The sequence below is a fragment of the Pelecanus crispus genome, chromosome 5, assembly GCF_030463565.1.
Source record: "Pelecanus crispus isolate bPelCri1 chromosome 5, bPelCri1.pri, whole genome shotgun sequence".
Classification (NCBI taxonomy): Eukaryota; Metazoa; Chordata; class Aves; order Pelecaniformes; family Pelecanidae; genus Pelecanus; species Pelecanus crispus.
Genome location: NC_134647.1, coordinates 36491017 through 36509460, shown reverse-complemented (window position 1 = coordinate 36509460; position 18444 = coordinate 36491017). Strand labels below are relative to the sequence as shown.

Here is an 18444-nt window from a genome sequence, read left to right as displayed (position 1 = left end):
ATAGCTTGTATGAGTTGGAGGAAATAGAAAAAATGTATTTTAAACCATGAGGTATACATTAAATTCTCAAGAAAGAAAAAAGTCAGGAAGCTAATCAAGAGACGTTGAGCATATACTGAAAAAATATGGACCTATTATCTATATGAAAAGTTAGGGCAATGGATAACTTCTATTGTCTACCATTGAAAGAGACCTATTAAATTGAGGTGATTTTGGATTAGGTTTAGATGGTGGGGAAAAAAAGAGGATAAAACAAGTGGAGGTCTCTCACATCACAAAATGGTGTGATCTCAGAGTGTTACTCCAAAACATAGTGTGCAACAACACACTGGCAAGGTAGACTTCCATTTACATATCTTTAGCAACCTGTTTACACTGAAACATAAATGCTAGTGATCAAAATAGAGGGATTAATATTGTCATATTTTTGATACAAAATATATTGGTTGCTTTTTTCTTTAGGGTAACGTAGGTCCCATCGGTCCTCCTGGTCCTGCCGGCCCACCTGGAGATAAGGTAAAGTATCCTCCATGATGATGTTTGATAATATAAACAGTCACACTGGTAGCTGTCTCATGGGAAGAAGAAAACCATCTAGTAATCATTCTTGTTCCTTACAGGGAGAGACTGGTCCAGCAGGTGCCCCAGGTCCAATGGGTTCCCGTGGTGGTCCTGTAAGTGATAGTACTTTTCTTCCAGTATAATTTCACCATGGCTCCTCTAGCCTGGTATAGACATCAGTGTTGTACCTACCCTGTCAGGAACACATGTGGCTTGAGTTGAAAATAAACTAAGCACATTCAGCTGCTGTTGACTCTTGGGTTTTACAGGTGCTAAGGACTTGAGAAAATCAGTGCTTTTAACACTGTAAAGGGGTTGGAGGGCTGCAGTGGCAGGTCAGGTCAGGACTGTGAGCAATAGTTGTTTCCATCTTGTCTTACAGTTAAGTAAACTTTTAAAAATACTCTTATATTTGTATTTTAGATTGATAAAACAGCACATTTGGATCTGGGGAACATCATGGATTGTGCTCAGGGTTTATACATGTGTAACTGAGATCAGTTTGTCACGTGTTAGGTAATTATCAGAAAATTCCTGCACAGTTGTTTTTAGAGCACAGGAGCAACTGTTATTTTGGGTTTGTTTTTTTCCCTTCCAAAGGCTGATAAGACAAAGAAACTTCAGTGGTATTCATGGGGGTGTTCTGTAACTTGTAAAGTGAAGCCTATTTTTCTAACAACTTCCTTTGCTGATATGTCATTTCCTATAGGGTGAACGAGGAGAACAAGGTCTTCCTGGACCTGCTGGCTTCCCTGGAGCTCCAGTAAGTATAAATACTTAAAAACTGATAATCACATTCAGTTGCTTTTAGTTGCTCTAAGTTCATCCACATCTCAGAAAGGCTCACTGTAACCCCTTTAATATATATACCTGCTACATACATTTGATTCATTTGGTACTCTTTCTATACTCAGTCACACATAGAGCAACATTTCTTTACCTTTCCCTTCCTGTACTAGTAGACCAAAAGAGTTCAACTGCATTCACATTTAATTTAATATTTAAATTCCCTTCCGAAGGGTATCTGGATAGGGTTTCTCATCAAAGTGATATCATCTGTATTTTCTGAGTTGTAATATAACAATATCATTTCTCTACAGGGCCAAAATGGGGAACCTGGTGGAAAAGGAGAAAGAGGCCCACCTGGTCTAAGAGGAGAGGCTGGACCCCCTGGACCTGCAGGTCCACAAGGTGGTCCTGGTGCACCAGTAAGTTTTTGCTGTTCCTTATTGCTACAAAGAGAGGTTTCTTCAGTTCTCCCTCAGCCTCAAGACAGCTGGACCCAAGTGCAAGCATTTGAACTGCCTGAAATTTAATGACACTTGCTATGATTTTAATCTATTTATCAAATCATTTGCTTTAACTATTTCCTTCCATGCAGGGTCCAGCTGGTCTCCAAGGAGCAAAAGGAGAACGTGGATCTCCTGGAGGCCCTGTGAGTATCTCTTTGACTTAGTCACTGATAAGTTACTCTCATGATGTAAATGAAAAACAAGACCTTCAGTGACTTTAATATCAGCAGTTCAAGAATAATTAAAGTGTTCCAGAAGGAGTAATTAAGGTTGAGGTGTTTAGTGATCTGGATTACATTGATTTTAATATGAGTAAGGTGCCAAAATAGCTTTTGGCACAATGACCCAAAGCTATAAAATGACTTATCTCAACAGTTACTAGATTTACATGCTATCTTTGCCAAGTTTCACAGAACCCATGAGTTCACCTTTGAGGAACATATGGGACCTTCCCATTAAAAAAAAAAGAAAAAAATTGTGAACTACTTCTTCAGTTCCAGGACATTTAATTCTGGTTTCAAGCAAAACAGCTAAATATAATTCAAAGTCAGCTGTTGTACAAAAATCAATTTGTTCATGTTTTTCCAGTCTTCAGAAAATGACAACTAAAAGTATTGATCTCTTATAGGGTGCTGCTGGTTTCCCTGGTGCTCGTGGTCTACCTGGTCCCCCTGGTAACACTGTAAGTTGTTTATCCCCCTGGGGTTTTTTTCTTGCCTTGTGGACATATATTAATATATTGAACTATATTAAGCTTTATGTACCTCGACATGAATATAACATAAGCAAAAGCATCCTGAATATGATGTTTGGACTTAGGGAAAAACTTCTGCAAAAGAGAGTTTACTCTGCTTGTATTTCATATGGAATAGCAATTCATTCACTTAACTGTCTTGATACTCCTCCTTCTATTATGGTTTGCTTTCCAAAGCCCATCAGAGTTAGTGGAGTCCTTCTGGACTCCTGGATCAGGTTCTTGAGTATTTCTGTTGGTGGCAGACATCCTGTCTTCTCTCTTGCTCTTTTGTGATGCAAGAAATATTTAATTCAGGATCTTGAATTGGTATGCATTTTCAAAACTACATTTTGTAGACCACTGTTGAGAATATTTTTAATTGCCTGTAGAATGGAATGGCATAAGATTTAATTATTTTGGGACAGAGGAGTTTAGAAAGGTTCTTGTGGCAAATTTTGTCTCTTTTGATACGGCCTATATCTGAAGTTTAATCTACCAGTCTGTAGTGTCCTGTTATAAAAATGTACACTAATGCATCAGCTAATTCCAATATTTTATACAATACCTGTGCATGAAGAAAAGCTGTTTCATAATATCTTTGCATGTTCAACATCACCTATTTTTGACTCGCATAGTAAAATTTACATTCTGATTTTTGATTCTTTAAAAATTAAGAAAATACAGAGAATACAATGCATTTACCCATTTTAAAATCAAAATATGGTAACTGAGAAAGTAAAACTTTTATATTTGAATAAACAGAGGTTTATTTTCTGTCTTATAGTTACAGACAGATGTAAATTAGAATATTGCTGAATTAAAATAAAATAGGATTTTATTTAAGGTACTACTGAAGTCAATGTAATTCTTTCCATTGATTGGCTAAGCGAAGAGTTTTAATGAAACACATTTCATTCTGCATGTGTCCAAGACACCACCTTAAAGGTACCTGGCATTAGTGATTCAAGAAATCAGTGGGGCCTGCAACTATTTCAAATTTCTGTGGCAGAGTCCTGGGTAAGGAACATGTATCCTGTGTTGGCTGCATTACAAACACTGGGCATCCAAACTGTGCATGTGGTGTATTACACAAACCATATTCCCAGGCAGTAGGGAGCAAAAAAATCAGGTGTGACAATGGTAGGTGAAAGGATTCTCTTTATAAGACCAGATCAGATTCAGGTGTGTAGAGGTTGGACCCTAAATCCACCTTCAGGCAATGAATCAAGTCTGGTTGGCTTTCATGAGGAAAGATCAATGCCAGTAAGCGTGTGCTACTGTTTCAGATAACACAGCTCACACTCTTCCCTTTAAAATTCCTTTTAGGGTGCTCCAGGTCCTGCTGGTAACGCAGGGCCCGCAGGCAAGGATGGGCCTCCTGGACCCCCGGGTAGCACTGGTCCTGCTGGCAGTCCAGGACCTGCCGGAACAAGAGGTGAGCCTGGCCCACCAGGCGAAAGAGGGTCACCAGGTGCACGAGGAGAAAGAGTAAGTACATGTCCAGCCAGTGACTGCTATACTAATTGAACGGGCTTATGTTTGTCAAGAATAAGAAGCCACCTATTGAATGTTGAAGATCCTCAGTATTGACTGATCTCACCTTTTCCTAAACAGGGGGCACCAGGAGAAATAGGTCCTCAAGGCATCGTTGGTGGTCGGGGTAGCACAGGTTTGCCAGGTCTGCGTGGCCCAAGCGGTCCACCCGGTGTGGCAGGTGCCAAGGTGAGAGTGCATTCACTGCAGCAATAGCCTCAAAGCTAACGCAACAACTGTAATCCAGCTGCTAAGAATAGCAGATTTACAATGTGTTGTATTTTTAGTCCAGAGACGACAGAATTTACAGTTATTTTTGTTTACATCCATAAGATCAGGCTTTAAAATGTCCGGTAACAAGCAGCTGTGGGATGTGATGTTGTCTTTAATCTCTATTACCAAGCGTCCTGGATCAGATTATCTAGAAGTATATAACCAGCTTCACCCACTTGAGAAGGGCAATGTGCTCTCCTTGAGGCAAGAACCGAGTCACAGTTTCACCTACTGCAAGTTGTTTATCTTTGCTTAATTCTCAATATGTTTATTGCTTAAATGTTATGGCCTAAACAGGAAAATACTTTCATCTCCCTGCAGAAAAGGTTGTGTGAGGCTTGGTTTGTATTTTATCACTAATATTGTGATAGACCAGTGTTTTTTTGTAAACTGCTTTGGCCATTGTTTTTGGACATATAAGAAGAGACACCTGCTTATTGTTTCTTAGTTGACAAAACAAGAAGGAACATTCCTTGGGTTCAATGGTCTTGCATTAATATTAGTATACAGCCAAGTTTTTATCTTTCTTATTTTGAGTATTCATAATCACCAAATAATCACTGGCCCTTCACTTTATTCGGTCTCCTTCATAGTCACTGCATATTTAATTAAAGATGTATAATATGATGGTATTTCGTAAGTACATTATCTGCAACAAAATCCTTTCTGGTTTTGTTCAGGGTGAAGATGGTAAACCAGGCACCAATGGTATCCCAGGAGAACGCGGTGCTCCTGGTCCACAAGGTCCTGTTGGACAAAGAGGCTTACCTGGAGAGCCTGGCAGAGATGTGAGTGAATGTGTTAGACCTTCCTGCTAGCTTGTGAGTTACAAACAGGAGACTCGGGGACTAAATATGCTTTAAGGTTCACAAAGTCTCCCTGAAGCACAGTGGTCTGGGCAGGTTAGATCCTCATGTAAGGTGGTGTAGTCTGCTGTCTCTGCTATACCTTTTACTACCTGTAGACTACGTCTCTGTCTCACTTGGGACTGAATAAGAGACTGCATTGACTGTACGCCTACAAAATAATGCAGGTCTGATAGACCTTTTATGGGCCACGCCACCTCCAGGAACTCTTCCTTCTTGAAAACTTGCTTTGATGAGCATTATTTAAGTTTACTGGAAAACAAGCTGTCTATTCATCATCCAGCTTATGAACAAACTGTACCATGCTTTTTTTTTTTTTTCTTTCTCCCCCCGCCCCTAGGGTAACCCTGGCTCAGATGGCTCACCTGGACGTGATGGATCCCCAGGAGGCAAAGTAAGGAATCGCCAATATCTTTAGATTGCCAGATAACTGTTATGTAGAGATGACAATATACGTAGCTAGTTCTGTACTATGTAACTTGTTCCTTAAATGTCTTATGCTCCAGTGAATATACTCTTTACATTGCAGTTCTGTAAAAGATTAACTTTCTTATCCTGTTACCTGTAACTATCTATCTGCAGGGTGACCGCGGTGAAAGTGGCTCTCCTGGCTCTCCAGGACCTCCTGGTCACCCTGGACCTGCAGGTACCAGCGGTGCACCTGGAAAACCCGGTGAAAGAGGATTTCAGGTAAGACCAAAATAAATAGCTTACTGCTTATTTACATGCATTTCCTATGCAAAGTCCATTTCATGCTGTAATAAAGTGGAAGTTTGGAAGAGTCATACATTTGTTACTGTCATAGTTTCTTGGCATTGAGGACTTCTTTGATAAGAATAGCAAGGGAAAAGACATCATAGTTTATGTTTCTGATAACTGTATATAAATTAAGCTCAAAATCCACGTACTCCTTAGGATGCCAAAAAGCATATCATCCCACCAGGCCCTATCTTAATTTCCATCCCATCTTGTGCTCATGCAGCACAAGCAATGTTATTTATTTAAACTAAGGGAGTAACTTTGGAAGTCTTCAAATGATTTCTGAGAAGTGCCGACATGAGCACAGCTTGAGCACTAAGCACCTCACAAAATGAAGAAGGGGTCTAGTGCATGTGGTATGTACCAGTGCTTACAAGCAGCTGAGTAAGACTAACATTGGTAGAAAAAGGAACTGATCAAAACTCTTGTTGATTATATTGTGTGTGTGGAGCTTCCACTTGTTTCCAAACAGCTGCTGGCTTTGAACATACTGTTTATCTGGAAATAAAAAGGCAGCCTAGTCAACTCCAAGTGATCCATGCTGTCTTATTCTTTTTGGTTCACAGGGTCCACCTGGCCCTGCTGGCCCTGCTGGTCCTGCTGGTGCTCGAGGTCCTGCTGTAAGTCATATTTAAAGTATTTGTGATGCCATACATTCACTATTTCCTGTTATTTGGGCATTTTTCTTATTTCTTTATATATTCCTTTTGTTGCAACTCTATTCTTAAAGGGCCCTCAAGGTCCTCGTGGTGATAAAGGTGAAACTGGTGAAAGAGGCAGCAACGGCATAAAGGGTCATAGAGGATTCCCTGGTACCCCTGGTCTCCCTGGTCCTCCTGTGAGTATTTTGCATTGGATTGGGAATTACAGCTGTTCTTAGTTCCTGTGGTTTGAGTCCCAAGTAACTAATTTACTGAGGAAAGGAAAAAAAAGTATAAAGAACCTGTGCAATTTGATTGTCAAATGTGTTCACAAGTCCAGATTCCCTGAATGAACCTGAAATAAGTGTTAAGGAAGAACTGGAAGAAGCTGCTAGGAGCTAAAGCTGGGTTTGCTAAAATCCCTTTCAGCTACATGTCTGCCTTTGCCTGGAACAAACACTTTGGCCATTCATTTATATAGACTATTCCTGAGTAAATTGTAAAAGATAGAAATAGGGGTTGAAACATTTGTCTGTTAGAAATCTATGCTAGACAGACATCTAAATCCATGAAAAAGCTACTCAGAGTCCAAATACCTCTCTTCTGTCATACACCTTTTGGAGTAATTAATATTAAGGCAAAATGGGCGTGAAATTGTAAACTTTATAAACTGCTGAATCGTAAATACGCATTACCATTTTGAACAGTTCTTAATGGCTAAAAGAATTGAAGAGTAATAGACAGGCATGCCCTAGGTATTTATGACAAGTAAAAATGTTAAGAGGGATTTATACTGAAAAGAACTATTAATAGCACTCATGATACAAGTGAGAATTAAGGAACCAAAATTCACCTAGTTAATCTACCAATGATGGCAAAAAGATGGAAGTGTTAACTATAAATGCCACCATTACCAACCTATTTAACAACATAATATAACCTGTTGTCTCACTTATGAGTAAAAAAAAAGTCTGATAAATTCTTATTTACACTATGACAGCAAGATGATTAATAATTTTTGAACACATGGCTTAGTTCTTTGTGGTGCATACATAGAACAGATTTTTTAATGCATTTGAAAACATGAGAATTTGTCAAATTATTTAAGTAACTTTACTGGAAATATGCAGGATTTTGAGCCTATAGCTATGTATTCTTATAAATACAAGATTTCATCCAAAGCTTGTTGATGTCAGTTGGCTTTCTTGCATTTTTGGATGATATTGCATCACTAATATTTTATCATATAGAGAACATTTGATTTTTTTTTTTTTTTCCCCCCCCTGGTTAAAGAATGGCAACCATTCTTTCTCATATCTGACATAGGCTTTTTATAAGGATGTTTTTCATATCATCTTAAAGATATTTCAATGTCTCTTTAAGGTACGTTCAACTAGAAACAAAATATTACTGGGAGGTGTATGACTTATCTATGTTTTCTTCATAGGGTCCCCTGGGTCCACAAGGTGCAATTGGAAGTCCAGGAGCTTCAGGTGCAAGGGTAAGAAGAATTCCTTTCTTAGCATAACTGGAAGGAAGATTCAGACTGTTTTTAAAAAAAAAAAAAAAAAAAAGATTTACCATCTGATAAATCATAGAGAAATGTTTGAAATCTCTCACAAAGTATTTCTGAATTTCAGATTATTTGATAAACTATTTTGACCATATTATTTGTGTTCAACTTTGTTCTAGGGTCCCCCAGGACCATCTGGACCACCTGGAAAAGATGGTAAAAGTGGCTATCCAGGTCCAATTGGTCCTCCTGGCCCTCGTGGTAACAGAGGTGATAGCGGCCCTGCAGTAAGTAAACTGTGCACATTCAAACAAAAAAATCTTCCAGGATTATTCATGAAACATAGGGTGCTGTCCCATTTAAGTATCTTCCTTGGAAAATTCTGTACTTCACAGAGTTTGTGGTAGAAGGTATCTAACTGTCAAGGCTAGATCAAAAAAAATATGGATCACTTGTAGTTCAGTGTAACTGTTGATGCACTGGATGTTGTGTTAGTCTCATATAATCATTGACTTTTTGGTGTACGATGGGAAGGCAGGATCTCCTCTTCACTTCAGAGCACATGCTCCCTTTGTGTCTTGGACACTATGAAGCAGGTTTCCTAGACTCCTCTACAGAGGCCAGCACTGCAAAGGTTACTGGCATACTCACTTCTCCTAAAGTCAAGACATGGTTATTCTCTGGATTTTGGTGGAAAGGGTTCCTTCTCAAATCCCAGACAGAAGAAGCACAAGAAAATTCCAATTTTAGGAAAATAAAGGCCTGGAAGGACTGACAGATGCTTATACATAGCAAATGGCATTATTTAATGAATAAGTAAACGAAATGTTTATGTGAGAATTCTCATTTTTTAAAAATTAGGGCCCACACAGACTTTTAGTTTTAACCTGTGATCTCTACTCAGCGCTATGTTCACTATTTTTTTTAGGGTCCACCGGGCCAGCCTGGTCTGCCTGGTCCTTCTGGTCCTCCTGGTCCATGCTGTGGTGGTGTGGCTGCCCTGGGTGGTGAAAAAGGTCCAGTGGGCTATGGATATGAATATCGAGATGAGCCAAAAGAAAATATCAATCTGGATGACATCATATCTTCAATGAAATCGATTAATAACCAGATTGAGAACATCATTAGTCCTGATGGGTCACGGAAGAATCCAGCTCGTAACTGCAGAGATCTGAAATTCTGCCATCCTGAGCTCAAGAGTGGTATGTTAGGTTTTTATTTTCACCAATGGTAGCAGATCTTGATTTTTTTTTTTTTATGAATGCTATTTTCTTTGAGTATTTAAATGCAGAGATCTGCTATAAAAATTAGATTTTTTTTAAACAAATGTCATGATAAAGATCATAAATGTAAGAATAATTTTAAACTTTAATTTAATATGCATTTACACAGTATATACACTGACTTCAGCTCCACTCTTCTCATGCTTGTAAGTGAACCTTTGTTTAAATAATTTTATGGAAATAAATCCGTGACAGGTATAAGTCCTATATTTATTTCAAGTGTCAGTCTTATCACAGTATTCACTGTATGATATCATAGTCACTCAGTGTATTTTTATATCATCTTCTTTTCTGTGGCATCTCTTCTGTCAAAATTAATATGCTTCCTAATTTGGCTCAGGAATCTGGCATAGAAATTAGCTTCACCATGACGTGGTCAGATTCTTCTCCAAACATATTAAGCCCCTTAACTTCTTTTTTTTTACCTCTAGGGGAGTACTGGATTGATCCTAACCAAGGCTGCAAGATGGATGCTATTAAAGTATACTGTAATATGGAAACTGGTGAGACATGCATCAATGCTAACCCCAGCACTGTGCCAAGGAAAAACTGGTGGACCAGCGAAAGCAGTGGAAAGAAACATGTTTGGTTTGGAGAATCTATGAATGGAGGCTTCCAGGTAGGATATTACCACAGTTCACAGCACAAAAGGTAGTACGCATATTGTACTCACGTAGATTGCAACATACTAATAAATAATCCTGAAATTAAACTAAGCTAAACATCTAGTATGTGAAATAATAACTATTTTGACTGTCCCTAGACATGATGAAACAAAACCTCTTGCTTATGCATTGTACTCTGCAGTTCAGCTATGGAGATCCTGAGCTTCCAGAGGATGTCTCAGAAGTTCAGCTGGCCTTCCTCCGCATCCTCTCCAGCCGCGCCTCCCAGAACATCACCTACCACTGCAAGAACAGCATTGCCTACATGGATCAAGACAGCGGAAATGTTAAAAAAGCTCTGAAACTGATGAGCTCTATGGAAAGTGAGATCAAGGCTGAAGGAAACAGCAAATTCACATATGCTGTTCTGGAAGATGGCTGTACTGTAAGTAAACAAGACTTTAGTATGGTAGTTTAATAAATAATTCCCTCTGGAAGACTAGACCCATAATAAACGAAGAGAGCACTTTGCATGACCTGGGTAAGGAGAGGACACAGTTACACCTAATTGGGGAAATTCAGATTCTCTACACCAGAAGCATCACTCCTGTAGCAAGTGAGGTGTGCTCCCATTTAAATCTGTGCTATACAGGTATCTCCTTGCTTTAGAGTCAAAGTCAGTGAAGTCACAGTGACCAAGTTTTGATCTATCCTATGTCAACTCTAAAACTGAGTAGTAGGAATCATCTTAGTCATAAAAAAAATCAAGGCTAGCTGATGCAAGGCATGGGCTATGATTATGGGAAGGGGCAAACAGTCATTTTGCAGATGCAACATTGCTTTATTGTGCCTTGCTCACTGCAGCAGAAAGTACTGGAGAGGAGCAGTAACATCGACGAACATGCTGGTTTATGGGCACCTGCTTTGCAGCCACTTTGTGGCCTTTTCTTTAACATGAACATGAAGAGCTACCTCATTATTGCTGTCACTTTTTCCTGAGGCCAAAACCACTTTCCGAACACAGTAGCTGTTTGTACCATCTCCCAGCATGCAGAGCACGTTTTGGTCCTATGTCAGGGCGCTGGCACTGCTCCAGAAGGCTCTACTGTCCATCAGGGATCCCATCCCCTCTGAGCCACAAGGTCTACAACCCCACAAGACTTTGCATAAAAGGTCCAGGAATGTAGAATGTCTATCTACATGTTCATTTCTACAGTGACTGCAACCAGTTTTCATGGTGTTGGGAGAGACACATTAATACAGAAAGAGACAGTATGAACAGTATGAAATCCAGTAAATACAGTAAATTGTAGGATAACTTTCATGTAGCCCAACACTGATTTCTCTAACATGGTTTGTGTTCCCCCCCCCCCTTTTCTTTTTAACTTCACAGAAACACACTGGCGAATGGGGTAAAACAGTCTTTGAATACAGAACGCGCAAGACAATGAGGTTGCCTGTGGTTGATATTGCACCCATAGATATCGGTGGTCCTGATCAGGAATTTGGTGTGGACATTGGCCCGGTCTGCTTCTTATAAATCAAAGATCCTGCTCTTTCTGAAACCCCAGCAAACAGATTCACACTCCAACTGTGCTCCTTTGTTTTAGCCTTGTCAACCAGTACAGGTGACCATCTGTATCCCAGTTATTTATTAACAAAATTTCTGGGGGAAAAATCAATTTGATATCAAGGGTTATTTTTTTTCGCTATTACACAAAGTACAGTAAAAATGCTTTTTTGCTCTATTTTTTTTACCAAATTCCATCTTCAAAATATGTCTCCGTGGTGCTATAATACAACTTCAACACTTAATAAAACAACACTGTGTTCTATTAGTTGAATGTTAGCCAATTTACAAAGCACTGATTGCTCCCAGTACCAAAGTTTACCCTTCTTTCTAAGATGCAGTCCATAAAGCTAGAAAGACCTCCCTGTTTCAACTACCTCAACATGGACAGAAACTGGGATGTGTCTGATGACTCAAACCAAAAATCAAACAAATCAATCGAAACACATTGGACCCATTGGTCGATTCAGTGGAATAATTTGGTACAAAATTGTCTATTTCTGTACTGATTAGCTGTGAAAAAAAGTGCAGTGTATTTTAAGAGTTTAATACCTTAATGTCAGTAGCCACCATAATTTTATTGTTGGATTGTATTCTGTTATCAAAGGTGCTTCTCTACTTTCCTGTCATTGCTGGTCAAGACCACTAAAATTAGGGAAGTGTAAAAGACTAATATGATGGTGCTAATGTATTTTTCACTCCTAACTCTGCAAGTCAGGGTTATTGACTTGCTTAAAAAAAAAAAAAAAAAAAGTAAAGGATTTAAAGCAATTGTAAATGTCTCCTGTCAAAGATCATCATTGGCATGTCATAGTTGAGAACTTTTTCCCTTCACTCTGTAAAAGTCAATAAAGATGCAAAATTGTGAACTTCTTTTGTCACATTAACACATTTATAGTGTTGAAGGTTAACCATCTTTGTAAGCTTTTATATGGTTGTCGGTCTATTCCTTACAGAGACACATAATAAAATATCTTAATAAAACTCCTTGTTGTTTCATAAAACTGACTCTTTTTTTTTTTATTTTACTATTTGTATCTCTTCCTTCAAAGAAATTAATAAGACAGGACACAACTCTGGTAACAACTTTAACTGATTTTTCTAAGATAATTTGTTTGAAGGAAAACTTGGTCATCCTAAGGGATGCAGTTTATGGCATCATACTATGAAATTTTCTTGCTTACTTTTTCCACTCCTCTCCATCCAGTGGCTCATTTTTTTCAAGCACGGTGAGCTTCTCTGACTATCAGCATGGATTCTGCTCTGACAGCAAGATCCAAAACAGTGCCCATGCACTCTAGGCAGATCAGTGTGGAGAAAATACAAGAGCTTACTCCTCCCCTCCCCTCAAAAAAACCTGCTTCAGCCTAAATAACTAGGCAGTCATAGGCTACTATCCTTTCAGATGGCAGCTTACAATGGCCTAAGGGTCTCCTACAATTGCAGGCTGGAGACATGAGCAGTTTGATGAAGCTGACAATCTAAGCATCTTGATTTGGGGTGGGGGGGGGGGGGTGGGGGGCTATGGGAGATGCACAACTACGTCATCCTCAGATCTTAGCAAAAAAAAAAAAAAATCAAGGAGATGCACAGTAGTTTGGTGGTGCTTGAGCTTTCAGGCCAGAAGAAGAAAATTAGCTCCACACCAGAATCCGGGCCATGAAACCGCTCCCAGAGGTAGATGCTACTCATTCCTTCCCATGAAGGAAGATACAGAGCCTGCTCCCATATCATTACCACACTGCCATGTGCTGCTCCACAGCTCAGGGTCATTAAGGACCCTCTACAACAAGGTCAGAAAACAAAAATTAGGGGGGGGGGTGGGGGGGGGGAACGACAACACGACCCCACCCAGATTCTTAAAGGTTCTCATTGATGATGCATCCTCTGAGAACTGTCTGGATTGGACCAAGCTGGAAAACTGGGCAGAAAAATGTTGGTTGGTTTTTTTTTTTTTTTTTTTTTTTTTTTTTTTTTTAAGAAATCTCACCAGATTTGAGTATGAGCCAAGACACTGTCCTGCTCTGACATCACAGAATCTGGACGTGCTCACACAGAAGCAGAATAGTGAGGGGAGACCGTAACAGCACAAATGCAGTATCAACACAGAGATGACCGTACTTAATGCAACATAAAAGGATAGTGCCAACAATTCATAAAAAAAATACTTGCTTTCTCAGGAAACAGCCTCATTTTATGGTGAAAATAGCTACTGTTTACGGAAGATGAGAATTACATGTACATAATAATATTAATCTGATGTAAATTACATGGTAGGAAGTCTTTTGACTGGCATTGAAATTTTATGAAAGCAGCTAGTAAGAATGCTGGCTGGTGGGGAAAAAAAAATCCATTGAAAAAAACCCACACTGTTCTTAATTTACATGGGGGGGGGGGGGGGGGGGGGGGGAGACTCTGATTTCCAGTACTACTGTGGCTGAGTGAATGACTGGTAGCAATTACTCAACCTTAAAACTGAAGGTTTGGGGGCTTTTTTTCCCTAAAGAAACATATGGTCATCAAGTCTTTGATTAATAATTTCTACTAATGAAAGGTGATTGCTGGAACTTTTGCAGAAAACACAAAGAAATAGCCAAGACCATTATAAAATAATTTAGTTGATCCAAATACCTTCATTTTTTTTTTCAGAGGGTCACTTAAGCCACCATGATTCTGATACTTCTGTACTTTTAAAAAAAAGGTCTTTGAGATAATAGAAATATGAAACAGATCAGGTTAATAAACAAGAATTCAGTTGGAAAATAAAGTTAGTCTTTGGAAGATTTAGATTCTAATTTTTTTTTTTTTTTTTTTAGCTCCAATTTTCTGTGTCAGCCTGTAAAAGGCTCTAGCTTTTACTTTACAAGGGAGCTATTAAAAAAAAAAAAAAAAAAAAAATCATCTTACTTGATGCTTTCAGGCTAGTAGCACCATTACTCACCATTATTGAGCAGCACATCAAGTTCATAGACTACAGCACTTCTGGGAATAACCCCTTTTCACACAGATAACTAAAAGAGGTCTTTCAAGGCTGTAGGGAAACACCAACACCTGCTTTTAAGTTCTAAGTCGATTTTTAGGCACATATTCAAGTGCATCTTCCTTTCGCATACAAATTTAAAGTTGCATTGGAGAAAAAAAAAAATACTGTAGTCTACATAGCTGAGAGGCATGAAGTTGAAGGAGAGGCACAAACAAACAAGGAAAGAAGTTGCCCACACAGTAATAGGATTGAGATAAGACATGTGTCATTGTGATCCACAGCTGCTTATTCAGTCCTATGTTACACCAGTTGACACTCATACACTTCATAGCACCACATTACTATAGCTCTTCAGGGAAAACAAGAAAAGAAACAAAAAAAACCCATGACAACCAACAAACAAAAAAAACCCCACCTGCCTCAAAGAGTATCCCACATCATACCAACAGCTTTAAGTTACCACTAATTTAGGTTTTAATATTTCCTTGGTAATTCACCTTTCCAATTAATTGCAGGTTATTACCTAAAGGTGTAGATGTCTCACAGTATAACAGAGATTTTCTTCTGGTGAACATGGACTCCCTGACTATCATCAGTGGCATGGGGACTATTTCAACACTTATATTCTACAGTCTTTATAGAAATTATTTAAAAAACAAAACAAAACACAACAATAATCCAGCAAACCCTTCTCTAACAGAACTTTGCTATCTAATTAGGCCCTAATTTTAAACAATTTATAAGCACCTGTGAAGCACTTACTTACATAGCCTTACCTCCCTTTGGGCAATAGGTAAGGCAGTTTCCATGGCCATCATACCTAGCAGCTGCATGGCTCCAGACACTGCTTTAAAAATCCCACAAGCACCCTTTCACAACTCTTAGTGGGTGCAATGTGAGAAACCACTGCAGAAGCAGCTTGGCTTCAGCAATCCTCCTGCTGGAAGTAACCACCCAGGGACAGCTACTGGCAAGAGATGAACCATTCAATGAGTTTGCGTCTCTGCAGCTCATCACCTCAGTGGTAAGTTTGCAACTAGAACCAGGCTACGGCAAATAATTGCTTATAATGGGGTTGTGATGGTGTCTGAATTTGAATAGTTGCTAGGAATTTCTTCTGGAAATTGGCTAATTATCAACAACTTCCCTTGCTAATAAAAGTAAGCTAGACATTTAAATAAGCAGCAGTGTAATTTGTAACCCTCACTTTGTTGCGATCTTGGCTAAGTAGCCTTAAGCCTCTATCTGTAGGCAGTAACCTGGAGGAAGAGCTGTCTGAGAATTTTGAATTCATAAAGGGTAAAGAGCTTCCCAACATACACTTTGCTATGCTATGGCTGTCCTGATAGTGTTAGTAGAGAAATTTCAATTCCAGTGTTCCTTGTCAGCTACACATTATTTATATAAGCTGGAAAATGTGTTATTTTGGAGGACTGGTTATTATTTATGATAGTAATGCAGCTTAATTGTAGTCACCAAATTAGAATATATTTCCTATTACAGATAACATACCTATTTCAACCAAGACTGAAACCTTAATGGCTCTTCCAAAAAATCATATCCATTTCTTGTCACCAGGAAAGAAGTCAGGTCTGACAGGCTCTCATTTTTAAATGAAGTGCCTCTCTTCTGCAAATGTGAGTAATAAGGCACTTGTTGCATAAATCTTAAGCTACAGTAATGTAGCAAATGTTTTCATTTTGATTTAGCATTTTAATTCAACATGTACTTGTAATCAGATGTCCTTGATTATATGTTGTTATTCTCTTAAAGAAAAGCTGTAGAAACCTAGATTTGATACTTTGCAGGAGGTTTTAGGATTTGGGAGATGAAGAGATGCTTATTGTGTTTCTGCCTACCTGTTTACTGGGAGGAGGCGAGATGTAGTTCACCCTACAGTGAGGGATTGCTGTTCCAGGATGAATGAAGTCCCCTAGAACAAAATCCTGGTGGTCTTGTCTTCCCACCTGTTCTTTGTCATGCAATAGCTTCAGCCTACAGGATGTCTTCTGGAAGCATTGCCTGTAACCCATATTGCTGCTTTCCCATCACAGCAGCCACTCATGCTTGTGACATCTCCTTCCTAGAAGGCCCCTGGTCATCATCTTTTCTTTTTTCGCCATAAGTTGTCCCTGGCAAAGCTGTGCCTATCCAAAATTTCTCTCTGCCAGAGGAGGTTCATGAGACAAACTGCATGACCTCCTTTCAACATATCCTTAGCCATGGACATCTCTGGATTAAGGGTCAAAACTTAAGTTTTCATAGAATCATAGAATGCTTTGGGTTGGAAGGGACCTTTAGAGGTCCTCCAGCCCAACCCCCCAGCAGGGAGCAGGGACAGCTTTAACTAGATCAGGTTGCTCAGAGCCCTGTCCAACCTGACCTTGAATGTCACCAGGGATGGGGCTTCCACTACCTCTCTGGGCAACCTGCTCCAGCGCTTCACCACCCTCATGGTAAAAAATTTCTTCCTTATATCCAGTCTAAATCTATTCTTCTTTAGTTTAAATCCATTATTTGTTGTCCTGTCACAACAGACCTTGCTAAAAAGATTGTCCCCATCCTTCCTGTAGGCCCCCTTTAAGTATTGAAAGGCTGCAATAAGGTCTCTTCGCAGCCTTCTCTTCTCCAGGCTGAACAACCCCAACTCTCTCAGCCTGGCCTCACAGGAGAGGTGTTCCAGCCCTCGGATCATTTTTGTGGCCCTCTTCTGGACCCACTCCAACAGGTCCATGTCCTTCTTGTGCTGAGGGCCCCAGAGCTGGACGCAGTACTCCAGGTGAGGTCTCACCAGAGCAGAGCAGAGTAGAGGGGCAGAATCACCTCCCTCGACCTGCTGGCCGCGCTTCTTTGGATGCAGCCCAGGATACGGTTGGCTTTTTGGGCTGCAAGCGCACATTGCTGGCTCATGTCCAGCTTTTCATCCACCAGTACCCCCAAGTCCTTCTCCACAGGGCTGCTCTTAATCTCTTCATCCCCCAACCTGTATTGATATTGGGGGTTGCCCTGTCCCAGGTGCAGGACCTTGCATTTGGCCTTGTTGAACCTCACGAAGTTCACACAGGCCCACCTCTCCAGCTCTCTTTTGTTGCTGAATCCCTGCTGGATCCATATCCACATCCACCGAGAATGTAGAGATTAAATGATCGCTCTTGGAAGCACTGGAACTGTTCCTGTTGCAGTGGGGTTTTGTGAATGTTCCTATCATAACTCACATTTCAGCTTTACTATCTTTGTTATAGTAACTCCAAAATACCTGAAAAAGCCTACTCGTTCCTCCTTTCAGTTTGGTAGCATCTGCAAAGCAGAGATTACGATTCCTATCAGGAAATGACAGAATTGATACAGTAGCAGGAAATGCTTTTGACTTACTCTGATTTTTGTGTAGAATCAAACAGCATGTTGTTTAGAGGGCTAAGGCTCCTAAATTACAATGACAGCTCCTATAATTGTCACGATCTTCTGTCAATGTTGTGTTTGTCTCAGGGAAAATTGCTCCCTACCAAACATGTAAAAATATTTTGCTGAAGTTTCTAGAATTGTAATAACATTCTTTTGTTATAATTGGTTGGGTTTGTATCAGATTTTTCACTCCGTTGACTAAAGCCAAAAAGCAGTTCTGTGATGCTTTGTCAGACATGAACTTGCATGTTTTTTCTGCACAAGCACTCCTAAATAAGGCTGCAGTCTTCTCTGGAGCATGGATAGTAACGCCTCAATTGAAGAACTAATTTTGCAGTAGAGACTTTTGATAGTGCACCATTTGCTGATATTGAGAACACATATAATTTAGAGAAACCTTAAGTCAGAGCTTACAGAAAGATCATTT

General features: G+C 39.6%; 1 protein-coding gene across 1 annotated transcript in view; it reads left to right on the top strand.

The window, feature by feature from the left end:
• The window catches only part of COL3A1 (collagen type III alpha 1 chain), a 53703-nt gene extending 42101 nt beyond the window's left edge, over nt 1–11602 (top strand). The window contains exons 34-52 of the mRNA XM_075710085.1: nt 463–516; nt 621–674; nt 1271–1324; nt 1662–1769; nt 1943–1996; nt 2482–2535; nt 3916–4077; nt 4204–4311; nt 5076–5183; nt 5602–5655; nt 5844–5951; nt 6587–6640; nt 6751–6858; nt 8109–8162; nt 8354–8461; nt 9103–9376; nt 9889–10076; nt 10265–10507; nt 11456–11602. Of these exons, the coding sequence (XP_075566200.1) occupies nt 463–516; nt 621–674; nt 1271–1324; nt 1662–1769; nt 1943–1996; nt 2482–2535; nt 3916–4077; nt 4204–4311; nt 5076–5183; nt 5602–5655; nt 5844–5951; nt 6587–6640; nt 6751–6858; nt 8109–8162; nt 8354–8461; nt 9103–9376; nt 9889–10076; nt 10265–10507; nt 11456–11602 (2094 nt within the window). The remainder of the gene's footprint in view (nt 1–462; nt 517–620; nt 675–1270; nt 1325–1661; nt 1770–1942; nt 1997–2481; nt 2536–3915; nt 4078–4203; nt 4312–5075; nt 5184–5601; nt 5656–5843; nt 5952–6586; nt 6641–6750; nt 6859–8108; nt 8163–8353; nt 8462–9102; nt 9377–9888; nt 10077–10264; nt 10508–11455) is intronic.
• Nucleotides 11603–18444: the final 6842 nt, after the last annotated feature.